General features: G+C 36.7%; 1 protein-coding gene across 1 annotated transcript in view; it reads left to right on the top strand.

The window, feature by feature from the left end:
- Positions 1–4,459: 4,459 nt before the first annotated feature.
- Positions 4,460–26,529, top strand: part of ANKLE2 (ankyrin repeat and LEM domain containing 2) — a 33,362-nt gene continuing 11,292 nt past the window's right edge. Inside the window, exons 1-6 of the mRNA XM_051972553.1 lie at positions 4,460–5,651; positions 17,770–18,240; positions 19,962–20,156; positions 20,788–20,981; positions 21,154–21,342; positions 22,670–22,792. Coding sequence (XP_051828513.1) covers positions 5,357–5,651; positions 17,770–18,240; positions 19,962–20,156; positions 20,788–20,981; positions 21,154–21,342; positions 22,670–22,792 — 1,467 coding nt within the window. The 5' untranslated portion in view covers positions 4,460–5,356. The remainder of the gene's footprint in view (positions 5,652–17,769; positions 18,241–19,961; positions 20,157–20,787; positions 20,982–21,153; positions 21,343–22,669; positions 22,793–26,529) is intronic.

Raw genomic sequence — 26,529 nt, 5'->3', positions numbered from 1 at the left:
GCCTCCAACCAAGACAGAGATGGAAGGTCTCTCTTATCTCCTTCTGGGGAGCCCAGCCACCAACTTGCTGCGGAGAGAGAGCTTCTGGCATAGCTCCACTGAAATCCGTGAAAGTGTTCTCTGCACCAGAGTCGTTCCTCTCGAGTCCAGCGCGATCAACCAGCCAAGAGGAAAAAATGTATTCTGCCATAGATCCCTCATCGCTGGCCTTTTATCTGCCTCTTCTGAGAGAATGGGATTATGGGTTTTCTCCCATAGTGCTCTCTGGCCCAATGAGCTTTAAGGGAGGTGTAGAAAGTGTACTTTGTGAAGCTAGCATACTTGTGGACTCCAGTGAGTAAAGGTGTGAACACAAGCCTTGTCTTAATTAGTTCTACTTAGTACCTTGTTTCAGGTTCTGGCCAAAACAACTTCTTGTAAGATTAGGTCAACTCTAATTACTTAGCAGTTAGTAAGGATTCCAACACCCCCCCCCCCTTTTTTTAATTGTCTTTTGGATATATAACTAGCAATGGTATTGCTGGATCCAAAGAATGACATTTTGCAGCCCTTTGGTCCTACTTCCAAATTGCTCTCCAGAATGGTTGGATCAGTTCACAACTCCACCAATAATGTATCAGTGTTGGGATCTTTACAAACTGTTAAGTCATTAGAGTTGATAGAGACAATAATTATCTAATTTAGCATGGTTCAGTATCATTGATTTAATCTTACAAAGAGATGTTTTGGGCCAGAACCTGAAACAAGCTACTAAGTAGAACTAATTGATACAATGCTTATGTTCACACCAGTACTCATTGGAGTTCACAAGTTTGGGAGATTCACAAAATAAACTTTGTAACTTTGTGAATTCACAATTCCTTTAGGTGTGCCTCCAGAAGGAGGAGTCAATCTTTGGGAAATCATATATAAAGAGGCTCTTAGCTTCGGGTTAGAGGGAGTTGAGCTGAATTAGATTGGAGAGGAGCACTCTGGTGCAGACACAGAGCACTCTGGGAGATTGAGAGCCAGAAGCCCTCTCTTGGAGGCAAGACAGCTTCAACCTGGAGCTGAATTGGAGGCTGAAGAAAGCAGAGGCAGAAGCAAAGGACAAAGCTCTTGGAACCAAGCAGAGAGATAGGCCTCTAAGAAAAACTAACTGGGCTATATTGGCAACAATAAAAGAGCTGAACTTTTATCACCTGGCTGCATTTGGGTAATTATTACTTTTGACTGAAACTAAGGCTGCCTCCAGAAAACTCCCCCAAGAAACTTGCTCCCAGAGAGAACCTTTATTTTAAAAGAAGAAAATCACCACATATCAGTATTCTAGTTTTCCCACATCTACCAGTTTTGTTTTGTTTTTATTTTTGGTCATATTAGCCACTCTGATAAGTTGAGATAGTATCTCAGAATTGTTTTAATTTGCATTTCTCTGATTAATAGTGATTTAGAATATTTTTTCATAGGACTATAGTTTTGGTTTCTTTGTCTGAAAACTGCCTATTCATATCTTTTGACCTTTTATCAATTGGGGAATGACTTGTATTTTTATAAATTTGACAGTTCTCTATATATTTGGGATTATCAGATTTATCAGATTTTCCCCAAGTTATGCTTTCCATATAATTTTGGTTGCATTAGTTTTGATTGTGCAAAAATTGTTAAATTTTATGTAAACAAAATCACCTATTTTACATTTTTTTAATCTCTATTTTCTTTGGTCCCAAATTCTTCCTTTATCCATAAATCTGATTAGATAAGCTAATCCATGCTCTCTTAATGTGCTTGTGGTATCACTCTTTATATATAAATCATATACTTACTTGGACCTTATTTTGATAGACCATGTAAAATGTTGGTCTATACCTACTTTTTATCATATTGTTTCCCAGTTTTCCTAGAAGTTTTTGTCAAATAATGGATTTTTGTTCCAAAGTTCTGGATTTTTCTTATACTGGGTTAATATGATCTTTTACAATAATATAATTTGTACCTAATCTGTTTCATTCATCTACCACTCTATTTCTTAGGCAGCACAAGATTAATTTGATAATTACTACTTTATGATACAGTTTGAGATCTAGTAAAGCTAGACTACCTTCTTTCAAAAATTGTTTTCATTGATCCCTTAATATCCTTTAGTTATTGCTCCTCCAGATGAATTTTGCTATCTTTTGTAGCTCTATCAAACAATTTTTTGGCAGTTTGATTGGTATTGAACGAGATGAGGTGAGATCTTTCAAGACAGTTGTGAAAATCGAGTAAAGCTTCATCTACTTCAGAGTTTGAGTAGGCCTGAAGGACTTTGAAGATTGAGTCAAGGGCGCACCTAAATCCCCTTCCTGCTATCCTTCCATCACATCAGTGTCTTCCTATTTCAGTCAAATATGGGCAACTATGTACTTATTGGTCAAGTTCAATTTCTTGTGTAGTTCCCGAGTTTAGAATGTAAGATCCTCAGCCAATAAGGAAGAGAATCTTTGCTTTGCTTTGCTTCTAGAGATCTCTCCAGCTTTTTTTTATTAAATGGTGACCCCTCACCATTTATGAACCACATAGTATGGTGCTGAATTAAGAGACTAATTTAGGTAGGATTGTCATTTTTATTATATGAACAATTTATATTTTTCCAATTATTTAGATCTGACTTTATTTGTATGAAAACTTTTATAGTTATATTCATATAGTTTCTGGGTTTGTTTTGGCAGGTACACTACCAAGTTTTTTATATTATCTACAGTTATTTTAAATGGAATTTCTTTCTCTATATCTTGCTTTTGGACTTATCGATAACATGTAGAAATGCTGAGGGTGGAGGGGAGAGAAGTCCTTGTATTTCTACTCTTAAGATATTTATTCCTAATTAGGTTGAGCTGAACCACACTCTAGATTCCTCACCCAGGAATTTTGCCTTATAGGGGAGTGGCTCAAGCTGGATCAAGGCCTTTGATATCTTTGCCCCCTTCCATTGGGATTCATGGCATGAAGGACAAAACAGCCAATATGAAGTGGTTTTCCTTGCTGGGATTGCTGAGGGTGGCTGGGATCTTGTGACCAGTCCTTGCTACTTTTTGTTACCTCCCCCATTCTCCTATTTCATGGGTCTCTTTGGTTGGAAAATCCACTGGACATCTCCCAGGGTGACAGGTTTGCTACCCTGTTTTCACCATTAAAGATTCTTTATTCTTCTAATCATGGCTTTGATTTATTTTAGGACTTTACATTATGTACAAAGCCACTATATATACGTTAGCTCACTTAAATTTCATAGTCTATGAAGTATCCATTATTATGAATACAGGCATTATTAATTATCCCCATTTTACAGATCCTCCATTGTACATATAATAGCTCATTTAAAATTCAGAGGTCTATGAAGCTTCAATTATTATTAATATAGACATTATTAATTATCCCCATTTTATGGATTCCGAGTCTCAGACATGTTGAATGAGTTCCTCTGAGTCACAAAGCAGGAGAGAGTCTGGACAAGATTTGCTCTCAGGTTTTTCTGATTGGAGGGAGGTATAGTATAGCCTTGATCTGATATTCAATATTGCTTCTATGAGGAGGTCAATATTGGTCATATATGTTTTTTCAATAGTATTTTATTTTTCAAAATACATGTACAGTTTTCAACATTCCCTGTTGATGAATAATTTGATGTAGGTTAAATATGTGCAATTCTCGTCAGATACATCGCATAGGGAATTCTTTCTATTTCATGCAGTGAGCAAAGTCCTGGATTTGGAATCTTATTACCTATGTTTAAAACTTGCTTCTGCTATTTATACTCTTTTGTGTGATCTTAGCAAGTCACACTCTTGTGGATTTGTTTTCGTCTCTAAAATGGGGAGGTTAGATTTGATGATCTTTGAGGTCCCTTCCATTCAAAATCCCTAAAAAACTACAGACCATCTGAGAGTCCTTTCAAATCAGACATTCTATGGTGCATCGATTCCTGAATTTTATCAATCAATTTATAAATTTTAAACATTATAAATTTAATTTTAAACATTATGCATTTATAAATAAACATTATAAATTTACAAATTTTGAACATTAGAAATTTAGCTTTAAACATTATATATTTTTAAATAAACATCTATAAAGCACCTACTATATACCAGACACTGTACAAGGCACAAAATACAATACAAAAAGACAAAAAGGACAATTCCTGTCTTCAAAGAGCTTACATGCTAACGGAGGAGACAACGTGCAAGCAACTAGATTCAAAGCAAGCTATATACAAGGTAAAGAAGAAATAATTAAAAGAGAAAGCATTGTAATTAAAAGAGGCAAGGCTTGGGAAACATCACAGTCACACAACTTTTTACTAAGACTGAGTTGCAGAAGTGTGACTGATCTTCCTCGGGAAAGGGAGTTTCTGCCATAGGAATTTCCCTTATACTAATAAAAACATAGGTGTGGACAAAATACAAAAGAAAAACCATTCGTCATAATTATGGTCTGAATCGGGGTGAGTCTGTAAATGTTTAATAATGGGCGTGGTGAGAGGGTGGGGTGGACACACTGGACGCGTTTTAAAGTTTGTATGTACATGAACATTTCTCCATCTCTTTCTAGATAATCAACAACCACAGAAATAAACCAAGCTCTGGTCTTACAGAAGGGGTCAGTTTCTTAGGTGCAAAGGCTCACGCTGCAAGGGAGCCTCCGGCAGAAGGATGCAGACGTTGGGTGAAGGGGCGGTCCCTGCTGCAGAATCCCGCCTTATGGGGCAGGCAGAAGTGCACGTGCAGCCTGGGCACTCGGCATGGACTTGCAGACTCGGGAGTGTGTGGATAGTCTCGCGTAGGAGCTAAAATGACAAGGGAGAGGGGAAGTGGGAAGCCTGGGGTGAGGTGGGGAAGCAGGTGAGGTGGGGTGGGAGATTCTGGGGCGGGTTCCATTGGACTGGGTGGGGCAGGGCTCGCACCAATCCCTTCAAAGGGGAGGAGACGATAGCTCGCTTAGCGGACTTGGACTTGATCTTGAGGATGACGGGAGGAGAGAGAGCGGGGCTCGGATGCGCGTGCGCATTGGCATTCCGGTGCCCAATGTTGAGCCTGTGGTTTCGGATACCTCGGGCATTTCTAGGTCCTCGTTTGTGTATAGTTGACTGGACGCCCCCTGTAGTCTTCCCGATCCGAGGAGGGGGCGGCTGACGCTCCGAGGACCCCGTGACTTCAATACCTTCTTTCTGTCAGGCAGCGCTAGAGGCAGGCGGGCTGCGCGCGCAGCCGCCGTCGTGAGGGCCCGGGCAGGACCCCGGCGCTGCTGAGGCGGCCGGAGACTGAGCGGGAGCCGAAGCTCGAGTGGGAGGCGTTGTCGTTGTCGTTGTCGTCGTCGTCCGGGCGGGGGCGCGGCTATGTGGTGGGGCGAGGGGCCCGGCGAGTGGCAGACGCTGGCCTGGGAGCTGTTGGGCGCGTCGGCTGTAGTGCTGCTGGTCCGCTGTCTCGTTCGCTTCCGGGAGCAGTGGCCGGGAGCCATCCGCCACGGCGTCGGCCCAGATCGAGGCAGCGTCTGCCTGAGCTCCGGTCCGGGCCTCGACCCCAGCTCTGAGCCCAGCCCTAGTCCGGACCTCGGCCCGGCTCCCGGCCCCGGCCCGGCTCCCAGTCCAGACCCCGGGCTTGCATCCCCGGCCCCTAGAGGCCTCCGCTCAGGTGAGACTGGAGGAACCGGGCCCCGCGGTCCTCCACCTCTGCGACGCGCCCTCTGCCAGGCATAACAACAATACTAATAACGACCATTCATTTTGTTGTCTCCATATCGAGGAATATCCTCGTGCGGCCTCAGCGTTCGCTCCCGCTCTGGCCTGACGGGCCCAGTGTCTGTGCCCGAGGCGGCACTCGAACCCAGGCCTCCCCGGGGCGGACCCGTTGTCCATTAGGCCTCCGTTGGAGGCAGCTAAGAACCGCAAAGGGCTCAGCCGAGATTTCCTTACCTGGGTGAAAAAACCTGTTAGAAAATAACGAGTGGAATGTTAAATTAGGTGAGCTAAAGGCAGTGCTTTGTAGACCACAGAGCAGCGTATAAGCACTTTGTTGTCTTGCTCATTCTCTTTATCGTAGAGGCTGCTGGCCCAGGTTCTAGTGCTGTCCCTGACTGGTAACAGCTGGGTGATCTCTCACTGTGGCTCATCCGTATTGCTAGAGGGGGTTTCCGTTCGCTGGCAAAATTACAAACCGGGGATGGGATTATTGTTCCTGTCATTCTGCCCTGTTGGGGAAGCAGGGCCTGATGTGTTCGAGGAGATGAAGAAGATGATGATGGAGACCAGGATTCCAGTGTTTTGCTCGATGTATTGTGTGTGACTCTAGATTGGTCTTTTTTAGCCTCTTCTCGAGCTCAGGCAGCTGAATTGCAGAAGTCACTTTCCTCCATGATTCAATCTGTTCACTTTTCCCCAACAGCACATCAGTGTCTCAGTCTTTCCACATCCTCTCTAACATTTGTTGTTTTCCTTTTCTGTCTTTTTAGGTGTGAGGTACTCAGATTGGGGTAATTTGCATTTCTCTAATCAATTTCTCATAAAGCTATATACAGCTTTGACTACTTCATGCAAAAACTGAATGTTCATATTTTTTTTTTTTATCATTTATCAATTGGGGAATGACTCTTATTCCCATAAATTTAACTCATTTCTCTATAAATTTGAGAGCTTAGGTATTCATCAGAGAAACTTGCTTCAAAATTTTTTTCAGTTATGATTGTTAACTATATTTTCCTCCATCCTGCATCCTCCCTATTTATTCTTGGCTCTCTATCCTTATACCTGTCCCTTCTCAAAAAAATGTTTTCCTTCTGACTTCTGCCTCCCCGAATCTGACCCACCCTTTTATAAGCATTACTCCCTTCTCTTCTCCATCTCCTGTTTTCCTGCAGGATAAGATAGATTTCTATACCCAATTAATTGTGTATACTATTCCCTCTGAGCCAGGTCAGAGAAAAGGAAGATTAAATCGTCCCCCACTCTCTTTTCTTCCATCTTTCCCTCCATTGTAAAAGCATTTTATTGCTTCTTTTATGTGAGATAGTTTACCCCTTCTACCACACTCACAAGCTCCTCCTAACTGCCATAATAATGAGAAAATAAAAATGAGACAAGTGTCATCTTCCCTTGTAGGAATATGAACAGGTTTTACCTTATTTAGACCCTTTTGATTTCCCTTTCTTATTTACCTTTTTATGCTTCTCTTGAATTTTGTATTTGAATGTCAAGACTGTCTATTCAACTTTGGTCTTTTTCTTAGGAATGCTAAAGCTTTTTTTTTTTCCTCTCTCTCTTTTGGGAGGCAATGGGGTTAAGTAACTTGCCCAGAGTCACACAGCTAGTAAGTGTTGAGTGCCTGAGTCAGAATTTGACTTTTTTTTTTTCTACTGAACAGTTTTAAAAATAGAAACTACACACTATTGACCACATGCAAGCATGCTCATTTATAAGAAACGTAAATCACAACAACCCTGAAGATTTTTCCCTCACTTTGCAACTTGGCAGAGATAACAAAAGCTGAGAATTGTCCATGTTGGAAGATTTGTAAGAAGATAGGGACATTAAAGCATTGTTGATGGAGCTAAAGCATTTTGGAATTAGGCAAATAGTGACAAAAGATCTATATTCTTTAACAGAGACTCTATTATTAGACCTCCCCCAGGAGGCCATGGATCAGAAGAAAGTCCCCAAAATATTTATAGCAGTATTTTTTTTCTTGTGAGAGCAGAGAATAGTATGAGATAGAGCTGGAATGTTGGTCTGGAAGCATGATGAAAGAGGGACTGGAGACAGGATGCCAAATCAACAAACATTGATTAAACTGCTACTAAGTGTCAAGCACTGGGTTTGTAAAGAAAGGCAAAAATTGGCCTTACCTTCATGGAGCTCACTCACTATCTAAAGGGAGAAACAGCTTGCAAACAACTAAGGATAAACAATATAGATGCAGGACAAATTTCAGATAAACTCAGAGGGAAGGCTCTAATATTAAGGTGGATTGGAAAAAAATCTCCTCAAAAAATATTGAGGTTTTAGCTGAGAATTGAAGGAAGTCAGAGAAGTCAGAAGTGAGGAGGAAGAGAATTCTAGGCCGGGGAAATTGCCAGTGAAAATGCTGGGTTGTAGAGGGAGTGTCTTGTTAGAGTGTCTCACAAGAGTCACCTGATTATAGAGTGTTCTAGGGGAATAAGGTGTGAGAAGATCGAAAAGAGTTAGGGACCAGGTTATGAAAACCTTGAAAATCCAAATAGAAGGTTTTATTTTTGATCCTAGTTATAGAGAACCAGTGAAATTTATTGAGTAGAGGGTAGAATGCCCTGGTCAGCCCTGTGCGGAAAGGTCATTTTACTAACTGAGTGTGTAATGGATTGGCTATTGTAATTGGCCAGATATCAGAATGCTGAGTAGCAATGTCAAAGGAGAGAAAGGGTGCGTAGGAAAGTTATTTAGAACTTAAATTCTATAGGCTTCAGCAACAGATTGGATGGGGGAGGATCGGAGAATGAGACCTAAATTGCAAGTTTGGGGTGACTGGGAGAATGGTAATTTCCTTGACAGTCAATAATGCAAGTTAGAAAAAAGAGGATTGCAGGGAGAGGAGGAAGACTGAATGAATTGTCTTAAGACATGTTGATTTTAAGATTTCTGACAGATATCAGATTAAGATTATCTGACAAATAAGTAGTTTGAGATATTTGATAGGCAACTGGAGACTTGGGGGGAGATCAGTAAGAGGGGTAAAGTAGCTGGATAAATAAATCTTAGCCTCAGCTGCATAGAATTGGCCAGAGTCTAACTATGTCATAATGAAGATGTGTTCTCAAGATATTGGAGAGTGGAGTCACTGTCAAATGATTCAGTATGAAATTAATCACTGGTAAAGGTTCTGATAAAGGCCTCATTTCCAAAATATATAGAGAACTGACTCAAATTTATAAGAAATCAAGCCATTCTCCAATTGATAAATGGTCAAAGGATATGAACAGACAATTTTCAGATGATGAAATTGAAACGATTACCACTCATATGAAAGAGTGTTCCAAATCATTATTGATCAGAGAAGTGCAAATTAAGACAACTCTGAGATACCACTACACACCTGTCAGATTGGCTAAGATGACAGGAAAAAGTAATGATGAATGTTGGAGGGGATGCGGGAAAACTGGGACACTGATGCATTGTTGGTGGAACAATCCAACCATTATTTTATTAATTATTAATTTATTAATCCAAGGAATCCAACCATTCTGGAGAGCAATCTGGAATTATGCCCAAAAAGTTATCAAATTGTGCATACCCTTTGATCCAGCAGCGTTACTTCTGGGCTTATAACCCAAAGAAATACTAAAGAAGGGAAAGGGACCTGTATGTGCCAAAATGTTTATGGCAGCCCTGTTTGTAGTGGCTAGAAACTGGAAATTGAATGGATGCCCATCAATTGGAGAATGGCTGGGTAAATTGTGGTATATGAATGTTATTGAATATTATTGTCCAGCAGGATGAATACAGAGAGGCTTGGAGAGACTTACATGAACTGATGCTAAGTGAAATGAGCAGAACCAGGAGATCATTATATATCAACAACGATATTGTATGAGGATGTATTCTGATGGAAGTGGATCCAAAGTACACCCAAAGAAAGAACACTGGGAAATGAATATAAACTGCTTGCATTTTTGTTTTTCTTCCCGGATTATTTATACCTTCTGAATCCAATTCTCCCTGTGCAACAAGAGAACTGTTCAGTTCTGCAAACATATATTGTATCTAGGATATACTGCAATATATCTAACATATATAGGATTGCTTGCCATTTAGGGGAGGGAGTGGAGGGAGGGAGGGGAAAAATCGGAACAGAAGCGAGTGCAAGGGATAATGTTGTAAAAGAATTACCCTTGCATGGATTCTGTCAATATAAAGTTATTATAAAATAAAATAAAAATATATTAAAAAAAAAAAAGAAGAAATTAATCACTGGCGTAACATAGTCTTGCCACTCAGAAGGGTTTGGTATTCCAGTTTTCATTTTGATGGCTTGTTGTCAGTGACCCTTCCAGAATGTGATTGGGGCAATTACAGAGAAAGACTGAATTGCTGTGGCTTGGGAATTACCACCTCTGGGATTATGTTTTCTACCTAGTCATGATGAATAGTTTTCTTTTTCATTACTTTTGCAATTTTAATTTTATTCTCATTTTTATCCCCTTAGGGAGGATCTAAACCATCTTGTATATTTGACCAAGCCCCCTCTCTACAGCTTTTACAAGTAATCTTGAAGCTCTCTAGTTGGGGGGAATCCAGCACTGCCAGACAACCCATTCTTTCCTCTCTCCAGAATTCTAATTGTTAGAAATTTTTTTCTCTTATTAATATGAAATTTGTATCTCTGCACCTGCCACCTATGTTCCAAATTCTGCCCTATAGAAAGAACTAAGCATAACAGATTTAATTCTGTCTTCTGCATGACAACTTTTTAAATTCTTGAAAGCTACCATCATTTTCCTTCTTAGACCTCATAGTACCCAAGTCCTTCAACTGAGCTTCCTGTAGCATGGCCTTCTCCTGATCATCCATTTCAGAGTGTCCACAGTGTTGTTGATATAATCAGTATGGTCCAGATGAGTAAAGCATTGTAGGATTGTCCTTTCTGGTGGTCATGCTTTTCTTAGTGCTGACAAACATCTTTTTGTTTTTGTTGTTCAGTTTTGTTTTTGTTTTTTTTCAGTTGTCTGACTGTTTTGATCCCATTTGCAGAGATTACTGGAGTGGTTTGTTATTTTCTTCATTTTTACAGATGAGCAAACTGAGACCCAGAGTTATGTGACTTGCACAGTCTCATAATTAAATGAGCTGTGAGACTAGATTTGTCTCTAGATTTGTATCTGAGGCTAGATTTGATATCCTGACTCTTGATCAGCAGCTTTATGCGCTGCACCAGCTAGAAGCCCAGACATGACAGCAGGGTTTTTTGGTTTATAAAATTTGCAATCTTATGATACTATTTGGTTGTTTTCACGTGTTCTGTAGTCACTTGTGTTTTTTGTCTTTGAGTTTTTGATTTTAACATTCTTTTAAGTTTTCTTCAGTTTGGCCCATCCTTTTAGTCTTTTAATTTTCTTGAACTAACAAATAATTGTAGAATAAGTAGCTCAGTTTGACTGTACTCTAAACAAATAACTGTACTGCTTTGCAGTTGAAGACCAAGCATTTAATCCCTTAAGAGTTTGTTTCTTTATCTGTCAAGTGGAGATAATGTTTTTACACTCTACTTATCTCAAAGTGCTTTTTGAGGCAAGTGCTATGCAAACTTTAAAGTGTTATATATAATTAGAAGTTGTCCTTACTTTTGTGACATTTGCAAGTTTTAAGTATGCCATCAATACTTTTGTCTAAGTCATTGACAAAAATGTTGAAACTGGGGCCAGGCACCTATTTCTGGATCACTCTTAGTAGGCTGCAGGCATTTACTATTTAAACTGGAGGCTGAAAACCCTGGAGTTCCATAGGGATTTTCATGTGGGAGGAATGGGAGTTAGTTATTATGTAAATCTCTTGTTTCTGCTTAGGTCATTCTGTTTCATTTTAGTAAAGCTTCCTAGATTTCTCTGAAACTCTCTTTCCCCTTCATCATTTCTTGCAGTCTTAATAGTATTTAATAATATTCTATTATATTCACAGAGCTGTAATTTTTATTCAGCTATTTTCCAGGTGATGAGTACCTAGTTTCTGGTTCTTTGACACAGCAAGGGAAAAAAAAAAAAAAACTGCTATGTAAATATTTCTTGTACGGATGGATAATTTTCTTTTTCTTTTTTTTTTTTTTTAATTTTTCCTTGGGCTACATAGATTTATATAGGTACTATATATGTATATATAGTATATGATGTATATAATATAATATATAGTTTTTAGCAATTTTTCAGGCATCATTCAAAATTGCTTCTAATCTTTGTCATTTTCTTCTAATTATAGACTTTAAGAATCTTTACCTTCTTGATGCCTGAATAAAAAAGAAAGAAAAATAAATCCTTTTCTATGGTTAAAATACAAAGAAGCATTTCTCAAGACCTTTACCCTTTTTAACTGGAAAGATTAGATTGCATTTGTTGTATATTAAACTGGAAATTGCTTTTTACAAAATTTTAGACCTAGTAGAAGGGACCAGAGATCATCTAATCTAACTTTCGTTTAGAAGATGAGGAAGTTGAGACCCAGTCATATGGTTTACTTTCTAGATCATGTAAGGATTTAGTGCCAGTATTGGGCCTGGAGTCCAGGCCTCCTGTTTCTCTCTCTGTTTTTTCCTCCTTTTGGTCAAAAAAAAATCTTTTTTGGCACAACAGGACAAATATGGAAATATGTTTAAAAATATTGTACATATTTAATCTATATCAGATTATTAGTTTTCTTAAGGAGGGAGAAAAATTTAGAACACAAAGTCCTACAAAAATGAATGTTGAAAACTGTCCCTTCATGTATTTGGAAAATAAAATACTATTTAAAATTTAAAAATAAATGAGACCTTTATTAGAGAAACTTGCTGCAAAGATTTTTTTCCTACTTACTGTTTTTCTTCTAATTTTAGCTGCATTGGATTTGTTTGTATAAAACCTTTTAATTTGATATAAGCAAAATTACTCATTTTACCTCCATCTTTCTTGTTTAGTCATGACTCTTCCCTATCCATTGATTTGATAGGTAATTTCTTCCATGTTCCACTAATTTGTTACTCTTTATATCTAAATCATATATCTGTTTTGAACTTATTTTAGTATATGGTGTGAAGTGTTGGTCTATACCTTGTTTCTGATAGACTACAGTTTTCTGAACAGTTTTTTTTTTTGTGAATTAGTTAGCTCTTATCCTAATAGCTTGGACCTCTGGATTTATCAAATACTGTGGTTTTTTGCTTCTATATACTTTGTGCCTTATATTTTTCACTGATCTCACTTTCTTTTTGTCTTCTCCAGTATCCTTGTTTTGATAATAGCAGCTTTGTAATTTAGTTTAAGATCTGGAATTGCTAGATCCCTTTCTTTCCCATTTTTTTGGCATTGATTCTCTTGACATTTTGTTCCTCCAGATGAATTTTGTTATTTTTTTTCTGACTAGTAATTAAAAAAAATTTTTATTATAGCTTTTTATTTACAAGATATATGCATGGGTAATTTTTCAGCACTGACAATTGCCAAACTTTTTGTTCCAATTTTTCCCCTCCTTTCCCCCACCCCCTCCTCCAGATGGCAGGTTGACCAAAACATGCTAAATATGTTAAAGTATATGTTAAATATAATATATGTATATATGTCCATACAGTTATTTTGCTGTGCAAAAAGAATCGGACTTTGAAATAGTGTACAATTAACCTGTGAAAGAAATAAAAAATGCAGGCATATAAAAATAGAGGGATTAGGAATTCTATGTAGTGGTTCATAGTCATCTCCCAGAGTTCTTTTGCTGGATGTGACTGGTTCAATTCATTACTGCTCTATTGGAACTGATTTGGTTCATCTCATTGTTGAAGAAGGCCACGTTCATCAGAATTGATCATCATATAGTATTGTTGTTGAAGTATATAATGATCTCCTGGTCCTGCTCGTTTCACTCAGCATCAGTTCATGTAAGTCTCTCCAGGCCTTTCTGAAATCATCCTGCTGGTCATTTCTTACAGAACAGTAATATTCCATAATATTCATATACCACAATTTATTCAGCCATTCTCCTATTGATGGGTATCTACTCAGTTTACAGTTTCTGGCCACTACAAAGATCGCTGCCACAAACATTCTTGCACATACAGGTCATTTTCCTTTCTTTAAAATCTCTTTGGGATATAAGTCCAGTAGTAACACTGCTGGATCAAAGGGTATGCAGAGTTTGATAATTTTTTGAGCATAGTTCCAAATCGCTCTCCAGAACGGCTGGCTGTATTCACAATTCCACCAACAATGTATCAGTGTCCCAGTTTTCCCACATCCCCTCCAACATTCCGCATTATCTTTCCCTGTCATTCTAGCCAATCTGACAGGTGTGTAGTGGTATCTCAGAGTTGTCTTAATTTGCATTTCTCTGATTAATAATGACTTGGAACATCTTTTCATATGGCTAGAAATAGTTTCAATTTCTTCATCTGAGAATTGTCTGTTCATATCCTTTGACCATTTATCAGTTGGAGAATGGCTTGATTTCTTATTAATTAGCTGACTCGTAATTTTAAAAAATAATTTTTATTGAAGCTTTTTATTTTCAAAATATATGCAAGGATAATTTTTCACTATTTACCCTTGCAAACCTTGTGTTCTGATTTCCTTCCCCTTCTTCCCACCCCCTCCCCTAGATGGTAAGTAATCTAGTATATATTAAACATGGTAAAAATATACGTAAATACAATATAGGCATACATATTTATACAATTACCTTGCTGCACAAGAAAAATCAGATCAAAAAGGAAGAAAAAATAAGAAAGAAAATAAAATTCAAGCAAACAACAGTAAAAGTGAAAATGCTATGTTGTGATTCACACTTAGTTCCCACAGTCTTCTCTCTGGGTGTAGATGGCTCTCTTCATCATAAGATCATTGGAACTAGCCTGAATCATCTCATTGTTGAAAAGAGCCACATCCATCATAATTGATTATCTTATAATCTTGTTGTTGTCATGTATAATGATCTCCTGGTTCTGCTCATTTCACTTAGCATAAGTTCATGTTGGTTTCTCCAGGTCTCTCTGATACCATCCTGCTGAGTGTTTCTTGTAGAACAATAATATTCCATAACATTCATATTATTGTAACTTATTCAGCCATTCTCCAACAGAAGGACATCCACTCAGTTTCCAGTTTTTTACCACTACAAAAAGGACTGCTACAAATATTTTTGCACATGTGAATCCTTTTTCCTCCTTTAAGATCTCTTTGGGATGTAGGCCCAGCAGAAACACTGCTGGGTCAAAGGGTATCACAGTTACATAACTTTTTGAGCATAGTTCCAATTTGCTCTCAAGAATGACTGGGTCTATTCACAATTTCACCAACAATGTATTATTGTCCCAATTTTCCCACATCCCCTCCCACATTTGTCATACCTCAGAGTTGTCTCTTATCAATAGTGCTTGTCTCTTATCAATAGTGATTTATATGACTAGAAATTGTTTCAATTTTTCATCTGAAAACTGTTCATATCCTTTGACTATTTATTAATTGGAGATTGGCTTGAATTCTTATAAATTTGAGTCAGTTTTCTGTATATTTTAGAAATGAGGCCTTTATCAGAACTCTTGAATGTAAAAATGTTCCCCCAATGTATTGCTTCCCTACTAATCTTGTCTGCAGTAGTTTTGTTTGTACAAAAACTTTTTAACAATATAAAAAAAATTAGCTATTGGATAGTAATTTTTTGATAGTTGGATATACCAATGAATAAGCAAATTAACTTAGATAGTATTGTCATTTTTATTATATTAGTTTTGTCTACCCGTGAACAATATTTCACTACTTGTTTTCCATCTCTTATTTATTACAAAGTGTGTTTTCTAGTTGTCTTTGTATAGTTGGCAAGTAGATCCCCAAATGCTTTTATGTTATCTATATTTTAAGTGTAATTTTTCTTGGTATCTTTTCTGGATGGATATACAGAAATATCAATGATGATTTAGATGGTTTTACCTTATGTCACACAACCTTGGCAAACAAGTTTTTTCAATTAGTTTTTTAGTTGACTCTAGAGTTCTCTAAGTAGACCATCATATTATCTGCAAAAAGTGATACTTTTGTTTTCTTTTTACCTGTATTAATTCCTTCAGTTTCTTTTTATATTTTCTTCAATGTTAATAGCCTGGGAATTAAGTTTAAGTATCAGTAAAGGAAAGACCTAACTAGAATCCTGAAATTTAGATATATATCATGTTTGGTTCTATTGAGCAGCATTTATTTGAATTTAATTAACCAAAAACAAATTATACTCCTAGATCTTTTGACTTTAGGGTATGTTTTTATCTAGAGTTATTACTTTTTAGAAAAACATTTTCAGACAGTATAGTAAATAATTTAGTACTAGCACTCAGTTGAAAATCTGGGAAATTGGCAGTCATTCCTGACTACTTGTTTAAAATTTTATATTCAAAAAGCATTTTTAAAAAAGAATTATGATTAATATTTTGGGGGGGTGGATATATAATTCAAACCTATGATTTTATTGGTGTAAGGAATTCCTAGTGTGGAAAATCCTTTCACCAATATCATTAGCAATTCATATCTATGTCTGCATATATGTGGAACTCATTATCTTCCTCCCCTTCCCTCAAGTTCTCCCCTTCTATTACTATAGAGGACAGCCCCATCCTTCCAGTGCCTTAGGGACCTAGTTGTCATCCTTGACATCTTACTCTTTTTCATCACCCATAGCCAGTCTGTTGCTTAGTGCCTGTTGATGTCACCTTTTCACCATGTCTCAAATAATTCCCTTCTGATTAGCCTCTAATGTAGCCAGCACCTTGGTGCAGGTCTTTATCACCTTATAGCTGAACTATTGAAATATAGCATTCATTATGTCTTGAGGCTACCTGCCTGGGTTTTCCTAAAGCCCAGGTCCAGTCCTGTTATCTCTTAAACTCCACTAGTTTCCTATATCCTTTAGGAGCAAATACAAATCCTCGGCTTGGCCCTCCCTTATCTTTCTAGTTTTCTTATATCTTACTGTCTGAAATCTACTCTTCCATTCAGGATACTGGCTTCCTTGCTATTCCAGGAACAAACAACTTCATCTCTTAGTTCCATGCAATCTCTGCCTCTTCTCAGAATTCTGCCTTGAATTCTCTTCTTCCTCTGCTCAGACTATGGATTTCTCTGACTTCCTTCAGAAATCCTATATTTTACTAAAAGCCTTCCCCACTCTCTTTTAATTTTATGATCTTTTTCTTGTTAATTATTTCCTATTTATTCTGCACATAGCTTACTTTATAGATTGTCAGAAACTGTTTTTAGCCCCTTTTTGAATCTCTTGAGCTCAGCACAATGCCTGTTTAATAAATGTTTATTGATTGGTTGATTTGAGTCAGTTCTCTGTATATTTTAGAAATGAGGCCTTTATCAGAACTCTTGAATGTAAAAATGTTTCCCCAATATATTGCTTCCCTTCTAATCTTGTCTGCATTAATTTTGTTTGTACAAAAACTTTTTAACAATATTAAAATTAGATAACTTATGGTCTTAAAGATTTGATTGAGGATATTGAGAAGTTAAGTGACTCATATGGTCATACAGTTGGTAGTTATCAGAGGAAGAATTTGAGTTACAAGTCTTGATTCTTAAGGCTGTTTAAGCAGTTCAGTGGTTTTATTTTGTAGTAGAGTTTCAGTGATCTTGACATAAGGGTAATCTGGTTTTTAATTTCAGCTTTGTCAATGTCAATCTTTATGAGTTTGTTTTCTAATCTATAAAATGATAAAGCAGAAAGAGATGATCTTTAAGTGTCCTTTTTAACTTGCCATATATGTAGTGGGCATTTAGCTGATCACTGAATAAATGAACAATATTGAATAGATAAAACCAAATTTAGCTTAAATTTTATATGCCTAAAATTTGAACCAACATGCACATTGTAAAAAAGGAGACATCTAAAAGTTATGGCTTTCTTAATAAGATAAACAGAACCCCAATGAATTTATTGATTGTTATTTTGTGTTTCAAGTAGGAAATAGAAGTTAATATTTCAAAATGATAAAGTGTTATAGTCAGCAGACAAAAAAGGCATATTTTCAACTTGTGTAATTTTTGTCATCTTGTCCCTAGGTAAACTATCAATGGATGTTATTTTGGCCAGATTAAAAAATCTGAATCCAGATGATCTTAAAGAAGAAATTCAGAAAGCTGGATTCAAGTGTGGACCTATTACATTGACAACAAGATCCGTTTGTGAAAAAAAACTGGCTCGAGCTTTGCTGAAACAACAAGGAGGAGTTGAAGAAGTTTTTTTCTCCCCTCCAGATCAGGCTTCGAAAAATGTTGCTATTAATCAAACAGAACAGACTTTGGAATCTACTGTGGTAAACCTGGCAAAGCATAGCAGCTTACCTGAAGACAAAGATTTTGGCTATAACTTGGGTTTGAATCCTCCAGAAGAGGATGCTTTAATTCATAAGACCTGCTCTGTGCCACTTGGTGGTATGGCTGATAGTGACTCACAAAAAGATGTATCAGTGCCATCCAAAGGTCCTCCTCCATACTATGGAGTATATATAATTTCTGATGATGTCAGAAATGGTAATTTTTAAGCATTTCTATTTCATTAACAAAAATAACCTTTTCCTTTTGTAAGATCTTCTGATATGTGGTTTTCCTTTTGAGTTATTTTTTAAAATTTTCTTAAAAGTGCAGTATTGTAGAGTGGATAAATAATTAGTAAAAGATTACTGAGAAGATAAAATAGGAAACTTAGATTTCATTTAAGATAAATCATTGTATAATCTATCATTTATTTCAGCATTTTTTAATGATAGCTCTTCTCTCTCCTAATTGATTATTAGCTGAAAGCTTGATATAGAATTAAACTAGTCATTTAGGACAAGATAAATTATTTGATTATAAATCCTGTATGGTTATTTTTCCAATAAATATAAAACATTAAAAGTTGGGCTCCTTAAAAGACCACCCAAGAAAGAATTTTGGAAAATCCCATTGTAATCAACTCTATGAAAAGTTCTAGTTATTTTGTTGAGAAGTTTTGCCATGAGTTAATTTATTTAGCTGATGCAGCTGATGATTGGCATCTGGGTTAGCACAAACCAGTGGAAAGGAAGCTGGAATTTCAGATTAGGGCTCTGCTGTCTCCTTCTTGCAGGATATCTTAGGCAGATCACTGAACCATTCTGGACCTCATTGCTGCTGTAAAATAACATGGTTACACATGCCATGCCTTTGGAGGACTTTGCCAGCTCTAAAATCTCTGAGCTCTTTTATTCTCATGTTCAAAACACTTCTTTTAACAAGATTGAGAAGTGATTTGATCAAGGAAAAGAAAAAGAAGTATAAGAGAATACCTTCATCTCTATGCCTTTATTCCATTGAGCTCCTTCATCTTTTTTTGAATCATGTGTCATGTTTTGGTGGGTGGGCAAGGTGGTTTTTCTGGGGATGTTAAAAGTGATAATTGATAAAAGGAGGTAAAGAAAGGGACTCTTTTTTTTTTTTTTTTTTTGTACTTCATCCCCAAGGGCAAACAACACATTTTTGAGTAAAAAATAGTGATGAACTATGTAAGCTCCTTGAGACTGGGAACTCTTTAGTTTTTGTATCTCCAACACCTAGCTAAGGCAATAGGGTAGGTGGCCTTGGCTTTACCAGAGATGGGATCAAATGATGAGATTGTACATTCTTATAATCAAATATTTTATTTTAGGACTAAGTACTAAAATATATTTATAGGAGAGAAAAATATCTTTTCATACTCTTACTAACAACGTGAACCAAATCTTCCTCCTATCATCTTCTCCTAAAAAGGAGATCATACTGTGTAAGTATGGCAACCAGAGAGTTTACTTATCTTCTGTACCTATGAAATCTAAACAAATAGCAAAGCCTGCTTTCTAGGTCTATGATGAAGTAAAATGTGTCATCTAATGCCACTGTGGATCTGTCAAGAATTAAGGCTATGAGACCATAAGTAGGATTGAAGAGTCACAGGCATTTAATCTTACAGGATCATAACCTTAGAGCTAGTGGAGATTATCTTCAATTTTTTTCATTTTATAGAGAAGAGACCTTAAAGACATTTTGTTTTTTCTTGCCTAAGATCTCATTAACAAGTAGCCCAGGCTTTCTTTTTGTAGGGCCTTTTTTCTTGCTGAGGAAAAAATGAAATTTCAGAGGAAAACCAGGAGGCTAATTTTAAGAAAAATTTTATTAAAAACTGAAGGCTGCTAAAGAATGAATTAGGTTCTAGATTGTGGTATTTCCTCTTAGAAAGTCCATGTTTTCTTTTCTAGAAAGAATTCATGTTTATGAGGACAAGAAGGAAGCTTTGCAAGTTGTCAAAATGAACAAAGGGTCCCGATTTAAAGCTTTCTCAAACAGAGAAGATGCTGAGAAGTTTGCTATGGGAATCTCTGATTATTTTCCATCTCCAAGCAAAACTTGCTTTCCTCTCTCTCCAGTGAAAACGGTACCATTTTTTAATCAAGGTAGGTAAGACCTTTCCTATTTATCTTTTAAAATCCTGGCTTTAACTTAGAAATATTTGAAATTCTCTTTCCTGGTATGTTGTAATGATTTTCCATATTTCAATAAATAGGTATCCTGATCAACAGCCATATTCTTTGGAGCTAAACAGAGTGGTTTCTAATCCTAAATCTGTAGGAGAAGGATAAGCTAGGTTCTGTAATCCTAGTTGGGATCCTTAGTTGGAATTCCTTAGTTATCTGATTACCTATCATAAAAAGAGAGACCTTTTCCTTCTTCTCCTACAGAGCTGTTGTGTGACCCTATTAGAGAAGTGGCCCCCATTCTTGTATTTGCTTGTCATCTACCATGAGCTGGGCCTGTTGTGGAGTAGACAGAAGGGAGGGCCTGAGAGGACTGGTCTGAAGGGTAGCTTCTACCTTGAGATAGACATGGTTTACATGACAACATTTTATGTCACAAACAGCTGGACACATTATACATAAAGGAAATAGTATTTATTAATATTTATTTTTAATAAAATAAAATAACAAATATTTAATGTTTATACTTATTATGGGATTTCCTCCCCAATTTGGAAACCAAATCCAAAGGGAGTATTTTGGAATACTCAATTTTGTGTTTTGATGATAGATGGTTTAGGCTCACCTGAGTCGGAGTCAGTTAACAAGGAGCGAGCAAACAGTTTTAAAAGCCCTCGTACACAAGACCTGACTGCCAGACTCCGGAATGTCGTGGAGAAGGGAGATGAAGCTATGTTTTCAGAACTTATCTGGAATAACCCACGCTACCTGATTGGTTCAGGGGACAACCCAACAATAGTACATGTGAGTCTGTTTTCATCATGGACATCATCAAATAAACCATGAAGGCTTTGAATATAAAAATGAGTGATCTCTTATCACCTATTGCAATGATGAGAAATTGGTGCATTTACAGTGAAATGAGGGGTACTTGTTTTAAGTTTCAGATGACATATAATGTGCAATTTTGTTTCAGGAAGGATGTAGGTACAATGTCATGCATGCAGCCACCAAAAAGAATCAGGCTCGTATTTGCCAATTGATTTTAGACACTTTGGAAAATCCTAACTTTATGCGACTTATGTATCCGGATGATAATGAGGTCATGTTGCAGAACCGTATTCGATATATTGTTGACCTTTATCTTAACAATCCTGACAAAATGGTGAGTTTGCCCTTTTTTCAATTATCTTTTATAAAACAAAAACTAATCTTGTTTTCTGTAGGAACATATTTATTGAGTGCCCATTACTGATTGTTAAATGTTTATTGTATGCTACTTTGTTTCTCCATATTGTAAAGTGTGTGATGAATAAGATAAAATGCTGTCTCTGTCCTTAAGGATTTTATAGTACAGTTGGGGAGACAGGATGTGGGCACATGAAAAGGTAACTGGCAAGTACCAGATGAATTACCAGCTTACTGGCGAAGCAGATCTTTTGCAGGAAAGGTGGCTACAAGAAGGATTGGGGGAGGACTTGGAAGAAAGGTAACATTCAAGGAGGCTGGGAAAAGAGAGAGGGCATTTCACATGCACAATAATAATGATTTTTGTAAGCAGATGCTAGAAAATGTAGAAAAGTAGTATTGTTATCTTTGATGAACTTTTCATTTATAACAATTGTATGCTAGGATTTACCATGTTGAGAGATGACATCTCTCATATCATGAGATGTCATGTCAGTTAACAAAAATATTTTGTCAAGAGGAGTTAATTCAGGAGTGCCTCAGACTCATTGCCCTGCCTCAGACATGTACATGATTCTTTGCTGAAAAACTCTGAGACTATCAAGTACAGAGTGGGGGCTAGTCTGCATTAGTGGAAGCGGTTTCATCATCTGTAGTTCTCTAAAAGAATGATTTGGAAGATCCATTGAAAATTTGTGTTGCTCTAGCTCATAGGATTTCTAGGAAAATATTACTTTGTTCTTCTTTAAAAGATGTAAAATTGAATAAAAGGTCAGGGCCTTACACAAATAACGCTTTACATGTGATGGTAATTTAACATTGCTCCACAAAACCTCCCCGCAGGAGTAGCAACTTATTTTTGTAACTCCAGGAATTATTCCCCACAAAGTTTGTCTTCATTTCAGTTAATTTCAGTATAGGAGCAGGTTTTTGGGGCTTACATTTGCTTTGGGATAATATAAAAAAAATTTCCATCCTGGAGTTTTCTGGTAAAGTGCTGGTTAACTCTTGATTCTTTCATTGTTGAATCTATTAAATGGAGAAAGAATTATTAGCAGGAAAAGAGTCATACCAGAAACCTTTTCAGAGTATTAGAACATTAAGTTATGTCCTATCTTTATAATTATCACTAAACTTTGTTTCTTGAATTTACACTATTCTTTAGTTTATCAATATTTATTGACTAACTTGTCATGAGTTACACGTCTATTATATGGCATTTTAACATTACATTATTCTTATAACAACTCCATGAAACAATGTATAAGTGGAAATGCTAAAATCTGCCTTTGTCTTTATTTTAGGCAAATGATACTCCTTTGCATTTTGCTTGCAAATTTGGGAACGCAGATGTGGTCAATGTACTTTCTTCACACCCTGGTGTTATAAAAAATCGGAGAAACAAATATTTACAAACTCCTGAAGATGTAAGTAAACCATTAAATTTAATAATTAATTGCAATGTTATTTGTGAACCTGATCATGAACTGTTTTTGGTATATGAAGCTTTTTGTAGGACATATACTGAATATTTTCCATTCTTGGTGATTGATGGCACTGAGGTATCCATACTGTTATTATATTAGGTGCTTCAGAATGAAATGCCTTCTGTATTTAGGTACTTATCAAGTAATATGGGTACAGAAATAAAAAGGAGCCTCTTCTATCTGTCATTCGGTCAAAAAACATTTTTAGGCTCCTACCCTGTGCTAAAAAAGAAATGGAAAAAAGAGTCCCTTCTTTCAAGGAGCTCACTCTCTAATGCTGGAGATGACAAGCAAGCAACTCTACACAAATAAGAAATGTATAGAGTAAATAGTGCTAAACATTAATATGTGTATGTTATATATGTGGAGTGGCTCATACTGTTTTGCATCTGCAGCCCTATTTGGTTTCAACTCCATGGAACAACCTGCCCTTCCCAGGACAAGCTTATCATTTGTAACCTTTAACACCATTGCTCCCTCAGCCTCCTCGCTCCCCCCTCTAATCAGAAGGCCAGGGGATGGAGTTTAGATTTGGACTTTTTTTTTTTTAATGTCTGTGAGACATCTAGTTTGAGGTGCCTCCTAGGCAATTGGATATGGGACACTAAAGGTCAGCAGAGAAATTAGGGCCGATTAGATAGATTTCAGAACTATGGGAGCAGATGACAGTCAAGAGTAGTAGAGAGTAGAGAAGAGGTCCCAGGACAGAGCCCTGAGGAACACCTCGGTTCGAGGATGTGGAGGAGGGAAACCAGACAGAAATCTAGAGAGAAGAGAATATCAATCAGCTGTTTATTAAGCATCTTCTGTGTGCAGGTGAGGGCTGGGGACATGAAGAAAAGCACAAGACCATCCTCAAGGAGAAGAGGATGATCCACAGCATGTAACCCATAGTGACAGAGTCAAGGATGAGAATGAGGGTTGAGCAAAGATCTCTGGATTAGACAGCTAATAGATCTTTGGTAAGTTTGAAGAGGGTGTAGTTTCAGTGATGAAGTTGGAAGCCATATTGTAAGGGGTTAAGAAGCATGTGAGAGGAAAGAAAGTGGAGGCAATTGGTACAGATAGTTTTTTCAGGGAGTTTAGCCACAAAGGGCAGAAACTAACCACAAGTAATAGAAAGGGAGGAATAAGTGAGGGTTTTTGAAGAAGGAGATATGAGCATGAATGTAGCAATAGGGTATATTGTCAGGATACAGGTTGAGATTGAAGAGAAAAGTGTGGGGTTGATGGGGGGCAGTCTTACTATAATAGGGGGCTAAAGATAGGTATGTGAATAGAAAATTGGAGAAAGAGGACTGACTCGTTTTCTAGTTAGAGAATGAGGGAAGGTTTTCTTGATAGAAGAAATGATACTAAAGTTGGGCTGTGAAGAGAAGCAAAAATGTGCCTTTATTCCCTCAGCCACCTAGCTGCCCCAGTGTTTATGATCAAAGTCATCAAATGAACTTATTTCAGTTGTTAGATCTTTTCAGGGTATCTTAGGTCATTTTAATGTATGAATGAGAGATGGATGCCATGTTAGAAGAGAGCCTTTAAAAGGTAGCATCTGAATCAAAATTTTTTTTGACAATCAAAAAATAAGCATCCTTTTCTCAACATATTTCAATACATTTTTAAATGGTAAAGATGTGATCTTATTTTTTTTAATTTTATTGGACAAATGATTTTATTACTTTTTAGTTGTAATTACTAATATTACAGATTATATCATTTGGAAAGCCTGTCTGTTCCCTATGAAGATCCTCCTCAAAGCAGCCTTGATGCATATGTACAAGAGACTTGGAAATATTCTGTATAAATTGCAAAGTGGGTGTGTAGGTCAGTGTTGTTGATATTCTCAATATCACATTTCAAGTATTTAATAAGATCCAGACTTTTTTTTTTTGCACTTTTTCTATATTTTCTTTCTTTAAAGACTTTGTGAATTGATCCTTTATGCCCTCATAATTGTATCATCTTTAGAAGGGATCTCCTTTATGTTTACTTGTTCCAATCTGGTGACTTTCTTAGTCTTCATTCTAACCTCTATATTTGTATATCATAAGATCATGGATGTAGGGCTAGAAGAGATCTGAGAATCCATTTTTGTCTACTCCTTTCATTTTACAGATGAGAAAACTGAGGCTGAGCAAGGTTAAGTGACATGCCACTGGTATAAAAGAATAGATAGGGAATTTTAACTCAAACTCTCTTAATTCAAAATTCACTGCTTTTTAGAAAATTCTTTGAAGATCTTTTCTATAATTTGTCCCCCTACTTAAATACTTTGGTATTACTTGCCAAGCTTTCTTTAATTAAATTGCTTTTTTTCTGCTTCATGAGAGGTAAATAAATACAACTTCTAAGGAAGCACAAATAATGAAATTATCCCATCTTTATAGAGACTTTAAAAAACGAAAGATACCTGTTGAATTAAAAAGAAGACATAAAGAATGACAGACCATTACAAGATTTCTTGTACACAAAGGAATAAAAGATCCAATAAAAATGGAACAGGCCCAAACCGCCATAGGCTCACCTTTATAGCACCAAAGGGAAGGATGACTCACAGTGAGTGTAACATTCAGGAATTTGGTGCCTTGAGAGACTCTTCAGGGAGAGTGTGCCCCTGTGAAAAGAATTCTGGGGGAAGGTTGGCATCATGGGAAGATTAGGTGGTCCAGAAAAGAGATTCCATGGCAAATTGGAAAGAAAATGATCACAGAAAGGACAAAGGATAGAATTGGTTTGCTTTGTCAGGGACAGACTATTATATGGAACAAAATTTCTATCCTAATTACTTCCTGCAAGGAAATGATGATTCTAAGAGTGAACTGCAATGGATAAAATGAGGAAGGGGGCAAGATCTAAAGGAAATAACAAAGAAATTATTTAGAAGCAGGATCTCAAAATTAGTATTTTACAAACTTTAATTCCTTGAAGAACAAAAAGTGACTAAAGAAGGAATAAGTAAGCATAAAAACATGAAATAAGGAATAAATAAAATATGGAAGAGAATTAGCAAAGAAAAGGGAAAGAAATCCTTTTGAGCAAAAAGTACAGAAAATGGGGGAAAAAACAAAAACAGAACAAACTTAAAGAAGCTAAAGGGGTGGAAGTTGGGGAGCACCTTTAATTATTTAATGGAAAAGAAAAAAAAGAATTAGGTAATCATGTAAAAGAAAGTATGGTGTGTAATTATGACAGGTTTATTAGTGTCATAATCAAGTATACGCTTAAATAATTCAAGATTGAGTTGTTCCAGAGGGAATTACAGAGTTAATTGGTTATAGAAGTCAATCTTACTCTGAAGGAAAATAGATGGGGAAGGGGATAAAAAAGAGGGGGAGAAGGGCATAAAAGGGAGGGTAGATTGTGAGAAAAGGGTTAGAAGGGACAGAGTAAAAGAAGAGAATAGAATAAATGAGAGAAATACAGTTAGCAAGAGTAATTGTGGGAAAAAAATTGCATCAGCTTTCTCTAATGAAAGCCTCATTTCTCAAACATTTTATGAAATTAAGAGCCATTCCCCAATTGATAAATGATGAAAAGATAAAAATTTTCAGATGAAGTAATAATAGCTATCACCATATGAAAATTTATTTTCAATTAGAGAAATGTAAATTGAAACAATTTTGAAGTACTATTACATATTAGATTGGCTAATAGAATGATAGAAAAGGAAAATGACAAAT

Source organism: Antechinus flavipes, chromosome 1 (assembly GCF_016432865.1).
Source record: "Antechinus flavipes isolate AdamAnt ecotype Samford, QLD, Australia chromosome 1, AdamAnt_v2, whole genome shotgun sequence".
Classification (NCBI taxonomy): domain Eukaryota; kingdom Metazoa; phylum Chordata; class Mammalia; order Dasyuromorphia; family Dasyuridae; genus Antechinus; species Antechinus flavipes.
The sequence above is the reverse complement of the archived record's forward strand: the minus strand, read 5'-3'. Positions and strand labels throughout refer to the sequence as shown.